The sequence below is a fragment of the Brachypodium distachyon genome, chromosome 1, assembly GCF_000005505.3.
Source record: "Brachypodium distachyon strain Bd21 chromosome 1, Brachypodium_distachyon_v3.0, whole genome shotgun sequence".
NCBI classification, from domain to species: domain Eukaryota; kingdom Viridiplantae; phylum Streptophyta; class Magnoliopsida; order Poales; family Poaceae; genus Brachypodium; species Brachypodium distachyon.
Genome location: NC_016131.3, coordinates 25,720,236 through 25,742,514, shown reverse-complemented (window position 1 = coordinate 25,742,514; position 22,279 = coordinate 25,720,236). Strand labels below are relative to the sequence as shown.

General features: G+C 47.0%; 2 protein-coding genes and 1 long non-coding RNA gene across 3 annotated transcripts; 2 read left to right on the top strand and 1 right to left on the bottom strand.

Annotated features, from left to right (window-relative positions):
- Positions 1-401: 401 nt before the first annotated feature.
- Positions 402-1,570, bottom strand: LOC112269713. Its single transcript, XR_002961620.1, has 2 exons — positions 1,444-1,570; positions 402-1,176 (listed from the first exon to the last, which is right to left on the bottom strand). It is a non-coding gene; the product is annotated as an uncharacterized LOC112269713 (long non-coding RNA).
- Positions 1,571-5,532: 3,962 nt separating this feature from the next.
- On the top strand, positions 5,533-11,367 carry LOC100831190. The gene is made up of 5 exons (XM_024457870.1): positions 5,533-5,803; positions 7,485-7,535; positions 8,449-8,530; positions 8,618-10,485; positions 11,032-11,367. Exons 1-4 carry the CDS (start codon positions 5,799-5,801, stop codon positions 10,142-10,144), a joined length of 1,665 nt encoding a protein of 554 aa, XP_024313638.1. The 5' UTR covers positions 5,533-5,798; the 3' UTR covers positions 10,145-10,485; positions 11,032-11,367.
- A 2,269-nt stretch (positions 11,368-13,636) lies between these two features.
- Positions 13,637-17,305, top strand: LOC100827651 (U1 small nuclear ribonucleoprotein C). Its single transcript, XM_003563241.4, has 7 exons — positions 13,637-13,808; positions 13,910-14,014; positions 15,814-15,940; positions 16,016-16,087; positions 16,161-16,209; positions 16,294-16,681; positions 16,776-17,305. The coding sequence occupies exons 1-7, from the start codon at positions 13,769-13,771 to the stop codon at positions 16,814-16,816; spliced, it is 822 nt and encodes a 273-aa protein (XP_003563289.1). The 5' UTR covers positions 13,637-13,768; the 3' UTR covers positions 16,817-17,305.
- The last annotated feature ends 4,974 nt before the right edge of the window (positions 17,306-22,279 follow it).

Sequence of the window (22,279 nt, the reverse complement as noted above, 5' to 3'; positions counted from 1 at the left end):
ATTCTGGTGCAATGGATGATGAATCAGTTATACTTCACTGTTGGGCGGCTTTTGTGCGAATATTTTGATCTGAATTCAAGCTGGGTGTTTTGTCGGAGATGATTCACAGATTCTACGAACACTCGTTAGCTCTAAAAGGGCCACGGCCACGCATGTTACGTTCTGGGGAAATATGTGTGCCAATTTGTGTAATGTTGAACGAAGGATAGATGCTAGGGTTAAACTCCCCTCTTTTTTCTACTCCCTCGTGTTGAGAATTATTAGTTACGATCAATTAGAATTAATTATTAATTATAACTGTTCGTCCAATTTTCCCAAAACTTGGGACACCAATGCATGTATTGGTGTCCCTTCCCCTTTATATATATGATCATCATTCAATGGAAAACACATGATCATCATTCAATGGAAAACACACAGATTCATTTTCATTCATTCATTTCACAACATGTTATCAACCACGCTAGACTCTTCCATTAGAGAGCGATAGCAAGATCAAAGCAAGAACAGAGAAGAACAAGAAAGGTGAGAAACATGGAGATCTACGATCTACCCAAAATCTTCTCTGGCTCTTTTGAGTCCCTACACCATGGAGCATCTCGCCGTTGGCGAACTTACCGTGGTCGACGCCGCTCGACTCCTAGTCACCGCCGGACCCGCACGGGTGGAGCCCATGCTCGCCACGGACACCAGAAAGCCGCCATGGAGTCTCGCATCCGCCAAGGAATTGCGCCGATATCGGAACCACCGGCTTCGCTCCACCCGTGCTCGCCACGGACACCAGAGAGCCGCCATGGAGTCTCGCATCCGCCAAGGAATTGCGCCGATACCGGAACCACCAGCTTCGCTGCTCACCTCGCCGTCGATGGCATGGCTTCTCCATGGGCCTGCGGCCCCTTGGGGTTCTCCACGCCCCACGCCGACGCCGGCGTACGATCTCGACGCCACCGAGGCATGGTTGGCCGCCAACGCCGACCCCATGCACAGCAACGTCATGAAGGATTGGATGGATGCGATCCCCATCAGCCCGCCTCCTCCGTCTCCGGCCATGGTGGCCCTCGGCCTTTCCCCCCCTCCTCTCTCTAGACGCGGTGGCGCATGGTGGTGGGCGGCAGCGCGTGGTGGCACGCGGCATTAGAAGGAATCGGGGAGGAGGCCGCCGTCGGGCGTGGGGATCTATAATGTTGAAAGAGGGATAGATGCTACAGTTAAACTGGTGATTGTACCCATGAGAATGCCCATTGAAGTTATTAAAGTTGTACTAAATCCAAGACACCTATTATCAATGGAAGGGGGTATAAGTTTTGTTGATTATCAAACTTTGGCTAAACTTGTGGCAAAATATATTAGTAGTAATATGTACTAAATCAAACCCACTGTGAAAACATATTTCATGATGGTAAATAGTTATGCCACGGTATGAATATATAGCTCTTTACCCACCAGGACCGATGATCTAGTCTTCAGATAGACGCCATCTTTCTTTTCTTTTCTTTAGTTTTGTTGATAATCATATCTGTACTTTTGGCTATTTGGATATGTAGAGGTTAGGGATGAACTTTTGTGGCTGTGTCTCCCGATACGATAATGGGATCAATATAGCTTTCATTATCTTGGGAAAAAGGTTCGGTTACTTTAGAAGAAATAAAACAACAATTGCTGACGTGGATGCATGATTAGGCAAGAATCTAACGGCGACAACAGTTTTGTAGATCAAGAAGTAGAGCTCAAGTTTGACAATGGTGCGTGCCCAAGTGCTTGCCCAAGTCTGCGCACCATTATTGTCTTTATACGGTCTGGATACTCAGAAGCATCGATCACCGCCGGATTCCAACTTTGGGTTAATGGGCTATGTAGTTCCATTTATAGGTTCGGCCGGCGGGCCCATCGGGACCGTGTTGCAGAATGCGGCCTATGGAGCTTTAGATCGACATGGCTCTGCAAATTGGTATTTTGATTATCAATTTCCATTAATAGTGTGTTGGCTCCCATAATATCATAATATATGGGTGGCACTTTCTTTGAAAAAGCTTACACCGTCTCTTGGACTCGGCCTTTTTTTTTCGAAAAGGAGGGACTCAGCTAAAGTAGATTAAAGAAAATGACCCGAATATGTATTTTTTTTAGTGTCCTATGCAAGTCTTGTACGTGTGGAGAGTTGTTTTTGTGACATCTAATTTATCGCGTTCTACTTGTATTACAAATATGTTTGGGCGTTGGCTCAAGAGTTTGGAGAAATTGCTTCAATCACTTATCCTTGCACGGACTTGTGCGATTTGTTGGTCTTTACGGAATTGCAGAAGTGGCTAGGTTTTTAACGAGAATTTTATTTTTCCAATTGTTTTGTTCGGACTGCGCACTGGCTACGTACTTGGTCCCTACTGCTTCCGTTGACGGCCAAGGAGTTTGTAATTTGGGTGCAACCATGAGAAGACGGTGCCTCGGAAGTTCTTCAACTGGTTTGGACGGCGCTCCAGGCTTGGGCTTTAGGATGAATGATATGTTGCATATTTTTATCTTCCTTGTAAGTTTGAGGTTGATACATTGTTGAAGCTTTATTGATATGGTGGTTGCGCATATCGATCGATGCAGAGGCCAGAGGATGCCCTCTGTTTCGATTTTTTTAACGTAAAATCAGATGAACCGATACAATCAGGAACAATCCCACACAAACACCACCACAAATAGACCAAGTTCAAACACCAATCTGCCGAGAGCAGACAACCTCCCACAAATACTAGAGAGAAAAGGCCGTGATTGTCATGGGAGGAACATGAAGACAACAGACATGTGACACTCCGGTGTGGATGAAGAAACCAGCCCTCCAAGAGATCTGCGCCAACACAACGCTGACGACCAGTATCCTGCACGGCAGAATGACAGACACACTAAACATTGAAAATCTTCATCGGCCGCCACACCTAGCAGACCACCAACACCACCTTTCGAAAGCGCCACCCCAGCATACATGCACCGCTCATGCTCGAACTGCAACTGCAACTCCGCACGAACCGGACACCCGCACCCCAAGCTGCATCAGTGAAACCACACGTAGACGATAGACCACGTCCGCCGCATGACCATCGTCTAGGACCGCTGCCGTTAGATGTGTATCTGTCCATGCAAGTGGGCACAAATGGGGCTGCAGTAGCCCGAGGTGTAGCCCAATTATATTATTCACTCCGTTTCTAAATACTTGTCGCTGTTTTAGTGCAAACTACTCATAGTATTAACTTGTCATTTTTTCTAGATTACCAAGACATAGCCCATACTTCAAAGTCCAGTACAGTTTACCTTGGTTGTAGCTCAGGTATTTAGAAATTCCTAGCTCCCCTACGGCATATAACTGGTTCACAACCATACGAGCAACAGGCTAACGAAAACATCAAAACTCAAAAGCCATCGTCCCTATCAAACACCAAACCTAGGCTAGACCAGCAACAGCAAGCCTAGCATGTATATTTCTTCCCTGCCAATCACGCTACCCTGGGTTCCAAACGTACAACTGCACAAGGCTGCTAGTTGCTGGTATGGTCCTCCACGCGGAATAAGTGCAGGAATCAAATGGCAATGGGCCTGAAACCCGTGCCCCTATCGATTTTTTTATCGAGACAAGCATATGTCACGTTCAATCATCGTCATGGATTTGTTCGTGTAGCAAAACTTGGATTTCCAACTTACAAATTTGTTTCAGTATTCCAAACTCCTGTTTGGTTAGGTTTAAATGCGGCTTCGATTTTTTGCTTACATAAGCCACAGAAACACCTCTGTTTGGTTTTTTTCTTATATCATCGTCTAACAAAATAAAATCAACAGCTTAAATCCAAATCCAAAAACCGGACCTCAGACCATTCTCTCTACATTGCTGCTACTGGCCACTGGCCATCTTTTTGTCTCTCGGCATTTGCTATTGTTTTTCTAGTAAAATGACGTTCTCATGGATAACCCATGGGGCCCAGGGGCGGAGGCAGCACCCAGGCCAGCATGGGCCTTGGCCCCCTTGAGATTTGAAATTTCTAGTAAAGTCCCTGCTTTACCTCTGCATCCTATAAGTTTCGTTTTGTATGCTTTGACCCCTCCTAATAAACTGCCCCTTTTAGCTGGCCCTCCCTGTACTCTTTTTCTGCCTCCGCTCCTGACGGGGCCCAGAAATTAACCTGACGAGCACTGGAATGATTGACCCAAAAAATGAGCATTGCTTTTCTTTATGAAGAAATGAGCATTATTGACTAGGGGTGAGAGGATGAAGACCGGCCTCAAAATGAAGTCGTGGACGGACAAACATTTTAGGTCTTCTTTGGTGCTAATGTATTTTTTTTAGTCACTATTGTTTCGGTATTTCAGGTGTTTGGATGTTCATTCAAAACTCTCAAAAATCCAAAACATTAGTATGATAATTGTTTTAATTTGGTTAAAAAATGGAATGCTTTGTGGAGAAAATCTAGGGATAATCTTCTCTAAACAGTTCCTACCAAACAACCAATTGAAGTTTCTAGTGTTTTTCAATTTGAAATGGATACGAATACGAAACAAGGCTTACACGAAGTATACTCCGTTGTGAGCCGGTCGCCGTAAGAAAGTTTCCAGGAAGTTTCTAAACCTCTGAGCCCTCCCTATCTCCTTTATGTCACGTCTGTCAGTCTCAGTCCTTCACATTTTTATTTTTTGATCATAGTCCCTTTCACATATGAACAACGCTGTAATTGCAGACAAGGAGCAGAACAAATCTTGGCTAGACTTGTGTGTACACGTAGGTACATTGTTTCGGAACACATCTCTTAAAGTGAATTTCCTGCTTTTCTAACCGAATATTCCTGAGGGAAATGACCCTGCGAAAAATGAAAAAGGTAGAGGAAAGAAGACACGGTGCATTTAACCAAAACCTCGCAGGGCATCTTTGATTCGCAGGATTTTAAAAACATAGTAATAGGAACAACGTAGAATCAGAATGTCATGTCATGTTGATCATACAAGAATTTACATACAAAAATGTGCGGTATAAGCTGTTTGATTGCACCACATGAAAAATGCAGAGTTTGCTTAAAGGATTATGTGCTACTCATAATTGTCATAAAGACAAAAAAAATCCATGAGGTCGGGCTCATGAAAATTTTCTTTCGAAATAGCATGCAAACTAGTCCATAGATATCTATGGTTTCCAATCCTGCAAATCAAACTGCGCTATAAAGGAAAAGTTCCTTAAGAATATAATCATCTAATTTCTTATGAAATTTCTTCCCTTAGACAGTATTTAGGGTGTGTTTGGCTGGAAGGGCAACAGTAACCATGCCAAAGAGTTGGCAACCAAGGATTTTTTTTTTCTTTTTCTTTTTTTGCTCTTGTTGGTTTGTTGCCAAAAAATTGATTGCATTTTGCAACCCTCACATTGCCAATTATTGGCGAAGCCCTTCTGCAACCCAGGTAGGTAAAACACCCGGGCGCGGTTTCGTAAAAAAGGAAAAACCAGGGAGTGGCCGGGTTCGCCGCAGATAAGAGCAGCCCTACCGTTCTTTATTTATTCCTTCCTTCCTTCAAATGCGAAGGACAGGATTCTTTCCACTCGGAAAAAAAAGAACAGAAAAAAGGATAGGATTCTTTGCCTCCAACCCTAGCGGTGTTCTTACCTTTTCAACTTATCATATCCCATCGATCCTTAAGTGCGAGCTAGCCTCCCTGCTGTCGTGAGCGGCGGCTACCTCGAGCAAGTGAGGTCGGGGGAGAGTGAGAGAGACAGAGTAACAACGAGCCTGCAAGTCATCGACGCTAGCTAGCGTTCAATCGCGCGCAGAGCCGCCGACATGAGGTAACTAAGAGATTGCTTGATTTGCAGTTATCATGCATACCGCAGAGCATCAAGCCTTGAGCCTGGGTTTCTTGTTGTTTGGCGCCGCCTCCTAAGCACGTTGGCGGTTTTAAATCGTTATGCTAATCGTTATATATTCGGTCACAAACCATGTTGGTCATTTGAGGGATGAGATAGCAGATGAGTAGGTGTTATGCCTTGGGTTATGTTTGGTGAGAAAATGGGGGGGTGTAAATATACTGTAGCAAGAAAAGCTCAGCTCTGTCACACAATTATATATATATACAACTAACCCAGACTTCACATCGGAGCAGAAAGCACACGCACATCGCATATTTGCAAAGTATGCAATGCATGTATGGTTCATTCCTCTCCCCTTCTGCAGATAAACTTAGATTAGTAGTATAGTACCCTACCGTACATACATAGATTATCCTAACCTCCTTCTCCGTGTACCAGAGGAAAACAACTACAAGAATAATGGGACGAAGGGAGTGCAAAATATTCAATGGTAAATTTTTCCAACTAGAGCGATCCGACAAAGCCAATCTGATTAAAGTGTAATACATCATTACTCTACAAATTCGGACAGAATGCACATTTTAGTGCGCGAGACGTTTAACTCGATGATCTCGTCTCAGTGATACGCTTTAGCCCAAAAATAATTTGGGAGGAATTAGATCCACTCTCAACGTCACACCAGCTAGGACCACAACCAAGAGTAGGTGATCTTTTTGGATGTGTCTTTGCAAAATAATCAGCCCAATTCCACGTCACAGCAGAGACCTCTTGAGTCTCTTCTTCTTCCTGCTCCCCAACGTCTTCTTTTAGTTTTTGAACGTGGCGGGCGGACCCAGAGAATATTTTTTGAGGGGGCAAAAGTGTGTAAATGGGCTGAGTGGGGGCATATGCATGGGATTAGTGTGTGCATTTTCCTTGTAACATGGGCCATATGCTACTGGGTCGAAAAATTTAGTGGGGGCAGATGCCCCCATGGCCCATAACGTGGGTCCGCTCCTGGGTAGAAGAAGGTAGCCCACTCCGGCCGCCACGAGCATTGCGACACCGGCGCCGGCCATACTGAGGAGTGAGAACCCCCTCGTCGCCTAGAAAATCTCCCCTCTTGACCTATGTCATGACTGGTGTGGCGTGGACGCCACGTGGCAAATTTGATCCCTCCAACTGTTTTGAACCAACAAGATGAGATTATTATGTTGAACGTGCGTTTTTTCGAGTTCATGGACCAAAATGTCCATTTCTAATTAAGTCCATGGGTTAATATGTATTTATCATCTAATATATGAATGGTCAGGATATGTAGATCGCGGGCCGGGGAGGCGGGGACATTATGAGAGTAGTAAAGTCTGTCTGAGCAACAAAAGATTACCTTGATCAAGTACAATACATTAATTTGAAACCGGTAGCGTATCTTGTGAAAATCACCTTTATGACGTTTGTGGAAACCATTGTAGAGACAGTTTAAAATTTTCTACAAAAATTACATATTAGTGAACTGATGTTTCATATGCATGAAATTTCATGTCCACACTCAGTTGTGCTTAGCAGTTGGGAGCATCAATAATGGTTCTTTATTGTCTGGCATTATTCATTTGTATCATTTTTTGTTTTTAAGTCTTTCCTAATGCAATTGAATTTGACTTGAAATTTTGCATGTTTGCAGGATATCACATCTCCAATACATGATATCACATCTCCGACATTTGATATTTTTGTAAGAATTTTTTTGAACTTCTAAACATGTTTCTATGGAGTTTGCACTGCAACAGTGGTTTTCACCTAATATTTTGCATACAGGGGACGTATCAAGTGAAAAACTCTATTTATTGAAAACTTGAAAGGTAAAACCTCTAATCACTTAAAACATATTTTATGAAACCCCCGTGAGGTGGGACTCGTGATAAGAAGTCTAGGGGTTTTCAATAAAATTTTAAATTTACAAGTTTTAAAGCAAATAAGAATTTTGAATTTGCAAGTTTTTGACACCAAGACCACCCAAATTTTTTGTATGCAAATTTTAAAAGCAAATAAGAATTTTGAATTTGCAAGTTTTTGACGCCAAGACCACCCAAATTTTTGGTTTTGAAAGTGACTCCCAAGCCACCAAACGTTGTGAACCGTTACATGTGTCGTCCTGTGTCTAGAAAAAAGCACGGAGTTTTTTATCAAGCCTTTCAGTTGAAATCGCAGTAAGTTGGCAAGCTATCAAGAACGGCCGAGACCAGAGTTAGCCTCCCACCTTTGGAGAGTAGTTTTGCACGCCATCCAGCTAAGTATGACGTTACATTAATTGTATAGCTTGTAGACATGACACACATTCTGTTTTATTTCCTTAAGTGTAACACCTTGTATATATGGGGAGCGTCTATTTCTCAGACGATTTAGAAATAGTAGTTATTTCTCAGGCGACGATTATAGCCATCTGGTTAAGATTTTTTTTCATCATTTGTACTCGTATGGATTTACACAAATCTTAATGATTGGATCAGACGGTTGTTAGCATGGTCTTAGAAATAGTTATTTCTCTGTCAAAAGTTGTATTTTGCTCATATGAATATATACAGTGACTGGAATTCACATCATTCAACTTCATCTGTGTTGATTGAATTAGTTATATTCTTTTTCAGCACTGGTTTCTCTCAGCCGGCCATCTCATTGCCAGTTGCCGAACAGCTATGGAACCAGTGGGAGATACAAAGCCTGGTGCTGGTGAGCTTCTCGCTGCAAGTCTTCCTCCTCTTCTTCCCAGCCATCCGAAAGCGGCGGCACTCAAGCGTCCTCAGCTTGCTGCTGTAGATTGCCTACCTGTTGGCCGACTACGTCGCAACCTTCACCCTGGGCCGCCTGACGCTCCACCTGGATGAGCCGCGGCACCAGCTCTTGCTCTTCTGGACGCCATTCCTGCTGCTCCACCTCGGTGGCCAGGAGACGATCGCGGCCTTGTCGACGGAGGACAGCCTGCTGTGGAAGCGGCACCTCCTGAGCCTCGTCTCGCAGGTCCTGCTGGCCATCTACATCGTCACCAAGTCATGGCACGTCGTCAGCAACAAGCATCTCATGGCGCCCATGGTGCTCATGTTCATCTCTGGGACAATCAAATACGCGGAGAGAACATGGGCGCTGATGGCCGCCGGCAGCGCCATGACGCCCGGGAGCAGCTCCACCTTGTCAGACTATGTGCTCAACGTGGAGGGCAGTGTCCTTGACGATGCACAGTCCTATTTCCAGAGGCTCCATGATTATCTATCAGCCACTGACCACAAGGGCAGGATAGATTACCAGGGCCTCGTGGAGGTGGCCGGCAAGGGGGTCCGGATATGCTTGGATTTCCTGACAGACATGACCCCTTTCTTGATGTGGCACAAAGGCAACATCATCGACCGAAGCATCAAGAAGTTCCAAGACCTGAAGAAGCAGGAGCACCGGCACAAGATCGCTTACAAGCTGGCTGAGATCCAGCTCTCACTCATCTATGACTTCATGTACACCAAGTATGGAGTTCTTCAGTACCACCTCAACATGGTCACCAGTGGCATCCAGCGGTTTGTCACGTTTGGCACGACCACCGTAGCGCTGGGGCTGTTCCTCAAGGCTGACCTTGAAGGGCACTTCTCCAACGACGTCAGAGCCGACGTCGTGGTGTCTTACATACTGCTAGGCGGTGCCGTCGCGCTGGACCTGTCCTCCATCTTCCTGGTGCTCTCATCATACTGGCCTTACCTGCCTGGTAGAAACCCCTTTGGCAAAGATGCAGGGTTCCCGGGTAAGCGTTTAATGTTCAGTCTGACGACCAGGCTTGTGTATCCAATGCGCAAGAGTTTTTGGTCAGGGCAGATGTCTCAATACAACCTGATTGGCGAGTGCATCCACGAGAAGGAAGCTAATCTGTTGGTCAAGGTCCTGCTCAAGGTCGGCCTCATGTCTGACGTCAAGACAGTGCAAGTCTCTCCTGAGCTCAAGGAGTTCGTCTTCAGGAAGCTGCTGGACACAGGGGCCACTCGGCACGTGAATGAGTACTGGAAATGGGACTCCAGCGCGTTCACCGGCCAGTGGGCACGGTGGGCGCTGGAGAAAACGCAGGAAGGGAAGTCGGTGGATCAGTCGGTGCTCAACCTGGAAGGAAGGCGGAACCATCGCTGGTGTCGTCCTCATGTGGCACATCATCACGGAGATGTGCTTCTACACCACTTCCAGCGCCATGGACAAGGACAGCACCACCGTGCCATACAGGAACATGAGCTTGCACATGTCCGACTACATCATGTACCTTGTCGGGAAATGCGGCGTCAAGAGCGGAAGCAATGGGCATTTCGAGCTTGGTAAGCTCCGGCGCGACGTCAGGAAAGCCATCTCTGACAGGAGCCATTTCTCCAGGGGCCGCCTGGAGCAGAGCAAGGTAGTCATGTACGGGTACGAGGGCCGTGGGTTCTTCACTTCCCGTGCCAGCGCTGCCGCCAAGGAGCTGCGCAAGATCACGGATCCGTCTGACCGATGGGAGATCATAGCCACCGTGTGGGCTGAGATGCTCTGCTACCTTTCACAGAACTGCGAGGCTGTATTCCACATCAAGAGCCTCAGCACCGGCGGTGAGTTCATCACGCACGTCAGGATCTTATCCATTATTCTGGGCATTCCTTTCCTCCGGGAGGCGTGGCTAACTACAGGTAAATTCAGGAAACTTGTTATTAAGGGCCTCACTGATTCAAATTCAATAGATTTCCTTTCCATACGACCTCTTGCAAAAACTTGTAGGTCCTCTGCTTGGAAAGTTGTAATTTTTTTTTTACTTTTTTTTAGTGCGAGGGATGGTTAGCCATTCCAATTCCAAGCAGGCCCGTAGGCTTTTGGAAAGTTGTTATAGTTCTAAATCAGACAATGATCTTTAGGCCAAGATGATTTGATTTTGTTCTCTGTATTCGATTTTAACGCTTTCAGACTTCACAATATGATTGGATAGTTGGAGATTAGTTAGTGTACATCGAATTATAGCACAACTTTAAGGAATGGTTCCAATCAATACGATTGACTTTCCTTCATTGCAAAGGGCTTTTAATTTAAGAGTCCCCTGTTAGTTCGTCTTTTTATACTACTGCGCATAAATTGAACCATGCATGTATCTATGTGCATTTTACATGTATATTTCTCGTTATGCTTTCATCTCAAAATACTTAGTTTTCGGATTCTTATTGTCTGCTAATGTTGTACAACAGCTAAGGACGATGCCGATTATTCCGATTTCGTAATGTTCTAACTCAAATAGCTTGGAGGACCACAAGTTCAACCCTTTTGAAGAAGCTGGCTATATTGCGACCGATTATGCTGACGAAGATGAAGTATAATTAATTAGTGTGCTTGTTGTGGATCTTGTCAGACGTTTTAAGCAAAAATGTATTCTATATCGCTACGTGTTATGTTTGACTTTTGCTATGTAAAACTTTTATTCTATTGTTGCAAATAAGTGCTTGGATAACTGCTGATTGCAGGTGTATCGTGTTGTAAGATTGGTTTGCCATTGCTGAAGTGCAATACTATGGTTTATTATAATCTGTCTGAACCTAGGTCTAAAAGAAATTATTTCCTTTCTTTGAACGCCTGTTGCTTGGTTGACATGCCTTGAGGTTGAGGGAAACTGCTGGTTGATTGTCTCACATGCCGTTGGTAGGTCCACCTGAACATGGAATTGATATGTTTGGTTCACATGTTGCAACATTGTAGGACAGCTTGACATTTCGAAGCAACTTAAGTCATGACTTGGCTCCCACTGAATAGAGACTCTGTATTTTAATACTCCCACGGATTCGTAAAAAGTGTTGTCTCTTAGTACAAAATTTGTACTAACTCAATATAAATTTTGTACTAATTTAATACAAAATGGGTGACATTTTTTTTTTGAGGAACCGGCAGGAGCTCTGCCTTTTCATTAAGAAGAAAGCAATAGTTATTTACAAGAGGTGACGTTTTTCCTATACCCGGGGAACGCACAAAACCCTGGTACCACACACTAAGCACACCTAGTCAGGCTCTAGAGCGAAGCCAACAGCGGGGAGGCCGAAGGCAAGGCTGCGCTGATTGATATCTTCCAAAGCGAGGTGAGCAACTTGGACATAAGTGAGACGCACCAGGTTGAAAATACGACGGTTGCGCTCCTTCCAGGTGTTCCACCAAACATAGATGAGGTGGCCACTCATTCTTCTCTTAGCACTTTTATCAGTGTGGGGAAGGGAGGCATCCCACCACTCGTCAATGGAGGCAAGGGATGACGTCGAGGCAGCAGCCACGCCCGTCCAATGGGACAACTTTCTGCCAGACGCTCTTGGTGAACGGGCAGTCCTAGCATAAATGGGTCACGGATTCAGGGGGCCCCAGGCAAAGTTGACAGACTTGGTCGTGTGGCCAGCCGCGAATGGCAAGCCTATCCGCGGTGAGGATGCGATTCTGCAGGAGCAGCCACGAGAAGACCTTGCACTTTGGCTCAGCATGTGCCTCCCAAATCTTGAAGGCCGCAAAGCGTGGGTGAGAGCCAATGAACTGCGCCCGGTAGGCAGAGCGGCAAGAGTAAACTCCGTCCGAGGCCCATATCCAGGTGATGGAGTCCGGTCTTTCAGGGTCAAGGACAGTGGAGTTGACAATCCGGGCCAGGTCAAGGAATTCGCTGAACTACACCACGGAGGAAAGCCGGCTAATAGCTCTGATCCAGTTCCCGTTGCTCAATTCTTTGTGCACCGATCTGTTTTTCCGCGTGGCAATCTTGAACAACTCAGGGGCGCGAGAGCAGAAGGCCCCTTCACCGGACCAATTGTCGAGCCAGAACAGGGCCAAGTTGCCGTCGCCAATCGTGATCCGAGTGGAAGCTCTGAACAGGTCCATATCAGAGCTATCGCATGGCAGGACGGAGCCCACCCAAGGTCTGTCCGGCTCCGTCCACCTGAGCCACGGCCACGGAAGCCGAAGGGCCCTCCCAAAGCGTTCCATGTCGGCGATACCCAGACCGCCGAGGGACAACGGACGGTACACAATCTTCCAGTTGACAAGGGCATGGCCACCCCCAGCCGTCTCACTGTCGTCGCTCTTCCATATGGGTGACATGTTTTATGGATCGGACGGAGTAGATTAACTTCTTTTTTTGCGAAAAAGATCACCGGTCTATTAATAATAGATCAACTTGGCTATGAAGATTGGCATTTGACCAGCTGGTCACCACTAACACGATGATATGTATGGTGCTTTCTTTAAAAGTATCCTTGCAAGAGCATCTCTAGCAGGCCCGTTATATTACCAGGCCCGTAAAACTTTTATGGGTTAGAACGGAAAAATGCACGGAATAAAATCCGCAAGACGACTCGGCCCGTAAATATTTTTTTGGGGGGTTATCCTAAGTAGTGTGCCATCGAAAACTCGAGCGTCTATTTAGTTTGCGAAGTTGGCGCTTTGCTTGCATGATTAATGCGCTAATCCATGAGTTATTATGTTCTTCCTTTTCCTTCTTTTTTTTTTAATCACAAGCCACGCGTTCTTTCTTCTTCTTTTTTAAGCACAAGCCACGCGTTTTGGGGACCATCGTGGGTCACGAGGGAATCAAGGCTGGATCACGTGCACGCAAAGGCCGTAGAGAGCTAATGAGCCGTTGGGTTCAAGTCAAGTCACCGTACTGGATTGGATGGAGCCCAATGGATCTCCAGAACCCAGATGAGAGTCCGCGTGTAAATTACCCACGGCATGCGCGAACGTGTGGGCTGACCCGGCCCACAGACCCAGAGGCCAGAGGTCTTCTCCTCTTCTTTTTATTTCTAATTTTTTATTAGATGGTCTTCTCCTCTTCTGCCTGTGCCAGCAGACGCGCCCCCTTTTAATAGCAGCTGGTGGCCTGGCAGGTCGCTGTCGTCTCTCGTCGTCGCTGGTTCAATTCAATCACCCCCCCGCTCCCCCAACCCTTGATTCCCGTTCTCCATGTCGTCGTCGATCCAGGGCCAGGTCCTCGAGCTCAGAGGTACGCCCGCCCCAACGCCGCCGCCTCCCGCGGATCCGCCGCCGCGCCGTGCCAGCGAGCATGTCTGGATTCTGATTTTGTCTTTCTCGTGTGTGTGGCAGTGACGGGGTGCAGGAAGCTGCGGGACACGGAGTTCTTCTCGCGCCAGGACCCCTACGTCGTCGTCGAGTACGCCAACACCAAGCTCCGCACCCGCACCTGCACCGGTATAATCCGTCCTGTCTCAATTCCTTCCCCCAACCCCTGCTCTTCTCTTCTTCTTCTGCTTCCCCCCTTCCAATTTTGCTCCGGCTTCGGTTTCTCGGCCGTGTAAATGGGCCCAGATCAGGCTGGTACAAGTGCTTGAACCGTGTGGTCAGTCTCTGGATTCACTTGGGGCTGTGTAGGTACGCACGCACGCAGTGGGTGCGCAGCAATCTGATGGCAGTGTTTTGGTTCTTCATTTGAGGATCTAGTGCGTATACTCAGCGCAATTGCTTTCTTTCAGTGGTTGCGCCGACAGACGTTGTTCACGAGGTGGGTGTGGGGAATTGGGGTCACAAGGCCTTCGTTGTTCTCGAGGAGGGGGCGCTCGTACGCGTAGTGCTGTCATTACTTGTTCTGTTGTGGTCCGGTCACTGTTTCGGTGCACGCATTGTCGTATTAGCTGGGGTCCAGTTCCATCAGACTTCTGCCTAGCTACTTGATTTATCGCCTGATTAGATTATATATGCAGTCCATCTGTTAGGTAGCGGCCTCCCTGCTAGTTTAGTTCTCTGAGAATATGATGCCCATTTCATTTCTTTCACGTCTCCTTGTCCAATCATGCCGCCCTAGATTGGCATAAGGATAAGATAACTCAGGTCAATTTAAGAATATGTTCACCTTTTTTGATACTTTGATGCGCTCCCTCTGAATAATATTGCAGTTGTACACGCTAGTGGTATCTACTACTTGTCCAAATCCTTTTTTGAGACCTAGAAATGTGTTATAGTATGCGGCACAAATAAGAAATTCAACCACCGGTACTTTACAATTTTATTCCCTTCTTTACAATTTTGGCTAATGATCAGATATTGGCGCAGGAATCTTGTCCCCTTCTTTACAATTTTGGCATCTAACTATATGTTTCGAGTAGGGCTCTCGTGCAGTGGCGGAGCCAGGAAATAGCTTAGACCAGGGCCATTAGAGTGTACTCCCTCCGTTCCTAAATACTTGTCGTTGTTTTAGTGTGGCGACAAGTATTTAGGAATGGAGGGAGTATATGACTAGGAAAAGATAATTAAGGAGGGGAAGACCCGGCCCAAACTTCAAATTGTCATAATTTAACAAAGAAAATACTTGTCGTTGTTTTAGTGTGGCGACAAGTATTTAGGAATGGAGGGAGTATATGACTAGGAAAAGATAATTAAGGAGGGGAAGACCCGGCCCAAACTTCAAATTGTCATAATTTAACAAAGAAAAAATTTCAAGCCCCAGGCCGTGGCCCCCCTTGCCTGGGGCTTGTCTCCACCCCTGCTCTCGTGTTTTGAAGTTGGTCAATTCAACTTTTTTGAAGCAATGCATTACTCTACCATCTTAAAATATCTTCTCTCTTCTTTAAAAGTTGCAACTTGGCCTCCCTAATCTCTACAAGGACTAAGATAGAGCAAACTGGCATGGATAGTTTAACAACTTGTGTGAGTTATAGTTGAATGTGTAATCGGCTCCCAGTTGTCGTGTTGTGCTCTATGAATGAACTGAAAGGATACCTGAAGAAAGTGTTTTTCCAGCTATCTTACAACTACCACACCACAATTCGAGATACACCCTCATTCATCCTTGAGCTAACCTGAACAACACTCTCATATAACAGTCTTAGCCAGGCCCTCAATATTTCCAAGAGGTTCTTCGCTTGTAATCTGTAACAAATTATTAACCAGTGGCTTTTGCTGGATAAAGTTCAAGGACGTTCCACAATTAAAATAACACTTATCCTGCAGCTATCTTACCACCATAAATTTACTGTTTTTTAATATGCAATCAGATGGGGGAAGGAACCCGACTTTTGATGATAAGTTTCACATACCACTCATTGAGGGGCTTCGTGAGCTAAATATCATCGTGTGGAACAGCAACACACTCAGCAATGATGATTTCATCGGCAGCTGCAGGTTTGTACATCATAATGTCATTCATTTAGTTATTATTGTTATCAAGTGGCTGATGATGACTGAACATTTTTGTAGGGTGCAGCTGCACAAGGCACTCACAAGCGGCTACGATGACTCGTCATGGCCCCTCCAGACACGCCATATGAAGTAGTCCTGTTCCATACATACCTTATGCTCACTGTCTCTTTGCAAATTTCCTGATAATAATGTGTACCTGCAGGTCTGCGGGGGAAGTGAGGCTCATTATGCACTTCGATGTCTCAGCAATGGTGAGAGACTGATCTATCACTGATCTTTGTTTCTCTGTTCCTGTTGGTATCTCCTTGCCTCATCTGTTTTCTTATGTCTACCAGAAGAACAAGATGGCTGGTAAAAGTGCTGCCGCATCCTCTGCCCATTCTGTTCCTCCAGTGCCAGCACCCTTGCCATATGCTGCCTCCTCACTGTCATACCCAGCGCCGACAGCATATCCTGCTGCACCCCCGCACCAAGCTTATCCAACTCCTGGCCATGCACCATATCCCACTCCTTCCGCATACGCATCTCCACCTCCCCAGCAACCATGCCCACACCATGCATATCCTCCTACAAGTCAGCCTCCGCAGCCATATGGGCAACCATACCCGCCGCAGCCATATGCGCAACCATACCCGCCACAGCCATATGGGCAGCCGTACCCGCCACAGCCATACGGCCAACCCTACCCACCACCATCAGCAGCACAATCTCCATATCCACCTGGTAACATCTTGATGATCTCTGACAAATTCATGTGTTTTCATAACTCAGTCAGATGAACTAATTAGAGCTCTTTACAACATTGGATCTTACGCAGCGCCTTACCCCGGAGTTTATCCACCGCCACCACCATATTGATCATATACCAGCAGCTTCAGTGACCTGGTGTGGCGGAACCAAACAACAATGATCTGTTCTGGTGATACATGATGTGCAACAAAACCGTGCCGACCGCCGCAGAGCTGTTTCATATGGACCATAAGTGTACCGAGTCAAGATGAGAAATGTTTCCTCTGGGTGAATCGCGCGAACAGCCTGACAACCATCAGCAACATTTATTTACTCTCTCTTGTATGCTCTATATAAGTAGCTTGCATATATAGCATCAGTGATGGAAGTCAGTGCTATATGTTTGTGTGGGTTTGCCAAAGGGAGAATCCACCTTGCTTCTGTTTTGAAGTCATCATTATTGACTGTTCTATATACCTGCAAGACTGCAATGTAGTGCTGACTGCTCGAATGCGTGTGAATACATGTATCACAAGGTTACAGTAATACAGTGTATTGCGCCCTGAGTTGAAACCTGGAGGTGTTTTCTGGTGCTCAATAAATTTGCTTTGTTTGATATACTCTTGAGGTGTGGTGAATCGGGAAGATTGTCAAGCAAATGTTCAGAGATGGTCTTGACATCTTTGCTTTCTGTGATGCTAACTTCGCCTATTCAGACTGGTCATAGTGGAAAGTAACATAGAGTAGTAACATGTATATATTACTAGTCTAAGTTACCACCTCCATAGTGGGTAGTAACATATATGTGGTGTCATGTATTGTTTCATTTATTAGGTTGTAGACTCATTTTGTTTTGATTTGTGTGATGTTATGATAACATATCTAGTTACCACCTTCCTATCTTTCTTCATTTAATACCATGTCATGTCACCAAAATGCCTAGTTGGCATCTTATGTTACTAACTAAGTTACTTCCACTATGAGCAGACTCACTTGATCTGACATCCAAAGTTTTTTCTAGAACATCGATATGGTTTTATTTATTCAACGAAACAACGAACTAAGTGCAATTGATTAAGAGAAACTTGAACGATAACAAAGAATTATGGATAAACCGAAATTTTTGAAGCAACCTTCTGTAGCTGTGTCTGTGTTCGCGATTAAAAAGATTAAAAAGATGTTGAAGTTAAATTCGAAGAAATTAGATGTGTCGTGAATATGTACTATGTGTATATCAAATAGTTAGTCATGACAAACCTCGTCAATTGTGTTATTATAGTTTGCAGAAAAATAAAAAATTACATCTCGCTTGAATGCGGACTATCTCGCTGCCGAGCGCCCCAACCCCGTCGCTCCGTCGCTCGTCTTCCTCCTCGCGCAAGCGCCCGCCACCTGGTTGATCTCCCGGATTCTCTCGTTCCCGGCCGTTTCTCCTCCCCTCACCTCACGAATGAATTACGCCCTTTAGCCCCCTGTTTCATCTCCTTAATCACCTCCAATTCGTAACGGAGGCAAAAATCAAGGTAGGGCGACCGCCCTCCGCCCGTGAGCTCATCTGTGATGCATGTAGTTTTTTTTTATCGAAATCTCTAATTTGAGGAAAGTAAATTAAATGTTATGGTATCTGTTGAATGCTTCCATGATTTTTCGATCCAGGTAGAAAATGACCCAGATTTTTTCTGTATAACTGGCATGCTCCCTACAGGTGCTGCAAAGATGCCGCAGGTGATGGTGGTGGCGCGGAACTTCATGGACATGGTGGCCGCACTGCCTGCTACCAAGCTCGACATGCTCTATGATTCCGCCTTCATCTGCGAGGCTGTACTCAGGTATCCAATCCATCAGTTATGCAATGCGTTTTTAAAGTACTGTTGCTGTCATCGTGGTCACACCTTTCACTCTGGCAGGTCGTTCCCACCGCTACCAAAGAAGTGCTAGAAGTCCTTCGCTGCTAGAAGATCTTTCACCTCACGTGCACAGGCTAGGTTGCTAGGTGGTTTATTTGTGCTGCATAAGTTTCAGTCTTTGTATTGCATACTGCTATATATATAGGGGTACAAGGTGGCTGACCACTAGTTCTAGAAGGGTCTACAAGCTACTACAGGTTACTACCTAAGCTAGACATGCAAGCACAGGTTCTAGAAAAACCTACAAGCTGCTACAGGTTGCTGCCTTAATTCCTAAGCAAGGATTACTCTCACAATTCTCCCCCTAATCCTTGCTCTTCATGCTTGACTTGATTTGGACCATCCCGATTTTAGTACGCAGCTCCTGAAACTTTACTCGCCCGAGAGATTTTGTCAAAATGTCAGCGAGCTGATCTGAAGTACTAATGTAGCTGGTGCTGATGCTTCCATCTTCCAAGCAGTCTCTGATGAAGTGATATCGAAGATCGATATGTTTGCTGCGCTCGTGGAAGACTGGATTTTTGGCTAATGCCAGGGCAGACTTGCTGTCCACCATTAGTTCAACTGCCCCGGCTTCTCTTCCATGGAGTTCACCAAGCAGTCGAGCCAGCCAAATTCCTTGTGTTGCGGCAGTCGTGGCTGCTACATACTCTGCCTCGCAGGAAGACAGAGCAACCACCCTCTACTTGAGAGATTGCCAACTCACCAAGCAGTTGCCAAGGAAGAATAGTGTGCCACTTGTGCTCTTCCTGGTGTCAATGTCACCGGCGAGGTCACTGTCACTGTATCCAACCAGCCGTGTCTCCTTTGTCGTCCGCTTGTAGTGCAGACCATAGTGAGTCGTGCCGGCGACGTAGCGAAGAATTCTCTTCACTGCCATCATGTGCTCCTCTGTGGGTCGTTCGATGAAACGACTCACATAGCCAACAGCAAAGGCTAGGTCTGGCTGTGTGTGGACAAGGTAGCAGAGGCTGCCGACGATCCGTCGGTACTCCGTAGCGTCCACCTCTTCTGCTGTGCTTTCACGGCTCAGCCTGAGCCGCTCCTCCATTGGAGTGTGAGCAGGATGCATCCTTCCATTCCTCCCAGCCGAAGGATATGTGAGGCATAATGTGCCTGACATAGGCTGATGTCGTTTTCGTTCTGCTGGACTTCAATTCCGAGATAGAAAGACAACAATCCCAAGTTGCTCATTTGGAATTTTGTCTTCATCTCTTCCTTGAAGCTCTCTATTGCTTCCTTCGACGAACCAGTGATGATCAGATCATCTACATAGACTCCAAGGAGCAGAGTTGCATCGCCATTGTTGCGCCTGTAGATCGCGTGCTCGTGCTTGCTCTGCTTGAATCCAATTTCCTTGAGCGTGCAGTCAAGCTTCGCGTTCCATGCTCGTGGTGCCTGTCTTAGGCCATAGAGGGCCTTGTGCAGCCGCAAAACCTTTCCTTATTTTCCGGTGACGACGAAACCGGGTGGCTGCTTCACATAGACTTCCTCCTTCAATTCTCCATTGAGAAAGGCAGATTTTACGTCCATGTGGTGGACGGGCCACCCCTCCTGGGCAGCCAAAGCAAGCAACAGCCTGATTGATTCCATGCGAGCGACGGGAGCAAAGACTTCTTCAAAGTCTATGCCGGCTTGCTGGACAAAGCCACGCGCGACCAGCCGTGCTTTGTGTTTGATCACTTCGCCGGCTTCATTTTTCTTCAGTTTGTAGACCCATTTGAGGCCTATTGGTCGATGCCCATGTGGCAAATCGACAAGCTCCCATGTCTTGTTCTGCTCCACCGCGTCAATTTCCTCACGCATAGCTGCCTGCCATGCCTTGTCTCGCTCAGCTTCAGCGAATGAGCACGGCTCCCCCGTGCTGGCCAAGTGCAGCTCATTGCCAAGATTGCGTGACGTGAGCCCTAGCAGTGGTTCTTCTTCTCCAATCAAATTCTCGACCGTATGATAGCGAACTGGTGTGTCGCTATGAGCAGCATCGAGTCGATCATCATCATTTGCTGGTGGCGTGACAAATTCTGGAGTTGCTGAAGCTGGTGCACTGGTTGTAGTTGCTGCTGGAACAGATGGAGACGACGGTGTTATGGTGGCTGAGGCACTTGGAGTCCCATGGCTCAATGATGCAGTTCTGTCCTCTCCTGGACAGGACACCTGGCTAGGCGCCCTCACGGTGCCACGACATATATATTGTATGTCGAAGCTGCTGCCAGAGTTGCTACCGTTCGCTGCCCAATCCCAGCCACGTTCTTCATCGAAGATGACGTCGCGCGCTATGCGGACGCGCCTCGTCAGAGGGTCCAGCAGCCAGTACACCTTTACTCCTTCCTCGTAGCCAATGAAAACAGCAGGAGAGCTGCGGTCATCGAGCTTGCGCAGGTTCCCCTGTTCCTTGACATATGCCAAGCACCCAAAGGTGCGAAGGTAGTGGATCGCTGGCTTGCGACCATGCCACGCCTCGTAAGGCGTCTTCCTGGTAAGGGCTTTGGTGGGAGCTCGGTTGAGCAAGAAGACAGCAGTGCTCACCGCCTCCCCCCAAAATTCAGTTGGCATGCCTCTCTGTTTCAGCAAAGCGCGTGCCATTGCTACCACCGTTTGGTTCCGCCGCTCGACAACTCCATTTTGCTGCGGGGAGTACGGTGCGGAGAAGTGGTGCTGGATTCCTTCATCAGCACAATAGGCAGCAAATTCCGTTGAAGTGAACTCACCGCCATTGTCCGTGCGGAACACATGCAGTTTGCGTCCACTCTGAACTTCAGCCGCTGCCTGAATTCTTTTGATGGCATCAGGAGCATTGTTCTTGGCTGCTAGGAGCATCACCCACATGTAACGAGTGGCGTCGTCCACCAAGAGCAAGAAGTATTTCCGGCCTCCTGGTGTTGCCGGCGTAACAGGACCACAGAGGTCGTCGTGGACGAGCTCAAGTGGCTCCTGTGCCCGGTATTTTGCTTGCTGAGGGAATGGGCTCCGGCGATGCTTGGTGATGACACACGTGTCACATAGCTGCTCCACATGCTCCAGCTGTGGCAGCCCACGTGCCATGGCGAGGCGTCCCATCTTCTCCAAGGCATCGAAGTTGAGATGCCCAAAACGCTCATGCCAGCGCCAAGCAGCGTCGCCGTGGCGGGCAGAGAGACAGATTGGCTGAGCAATCTCAAGATGGAGTTTGTAGAGGCGATTCCGGCCGCGCCTTACGCAAGCAAGGAGTCGACCTTGCTGATCCCATATGCGCAGCACACCTCTCCTGATCAGCACGCACGCGTCGCTCTCGTCGAGCTGACCGATGCTGATGATCGAGTTCCTCAAGCGAGGGATGTAGTAGACACCGTTGAGGGCCTTGTGTTCGCCGTTCCTGCCAGCGAAGATGACAGTGCCAATGCCCTTGATTTCGACGACCGAGCCATCGCCAAATTTGACGGTGCCGGTGACCGTTTGGTCAAGTTCAGCAAAGGCGTCGCTATGGCCCGTCATGTGATTTGTGGCGCCGGTGTCAAGGTACCAGCCCTTGATTCGCTCCTCATAACTGCTCGTCCCAAGGAAGACTTTTGCCTTCGGCTCGTCGATGTGAAGAGGCGCGTGCTCTGGAACTGCAGCACTATTGTTCTGCACTGGAGCTGGAGCTGGAGCTGCAACAGTGGTGTCCTGCACCAGGGCTGGAGTTGCAGCTGTGCTGTCCTGCACCTTT

Coding starts and splice junctions, on each gene's coding strand:
- LOC100831190 (XM_024457870.1), top strand. Junction 7,536..8,448: donor CTCCGACATTTGATATTTTT/GTAAGAATTTTT, acceptor ATTCTTTTTCAG/CACTGGTTTCTCTCAGCCGG. Junction 8,531..8,617: donor AGATACAAAGCCTGGTGCTG/GTGAGCTTCTCG, acceptor TTGCTGCTGTAG/ATTGCCTACCTGTTGGCCGA.
- LOC100827651 (XM_003563241.4), top strand. CDS start 13,769: ATGTCGTCGTCGATCCAGGGCCAGGTCCTCGAGCTCAGAG. Junction 13,809..13,909: donor CCAGGTCCTCGAGCTCAGAG/GTACGCCCGCCC, acceptor TGTGTGTGGCAG/TGACGGGGTGCAGGAAGCTG. Junction 16,210..16,293: donor ACTTCGATGTCTCAGCAATG/GTGAGAGACTGA, acceptor TATGTCTACCAG/AAGAACAAGATGGCTGGTAA.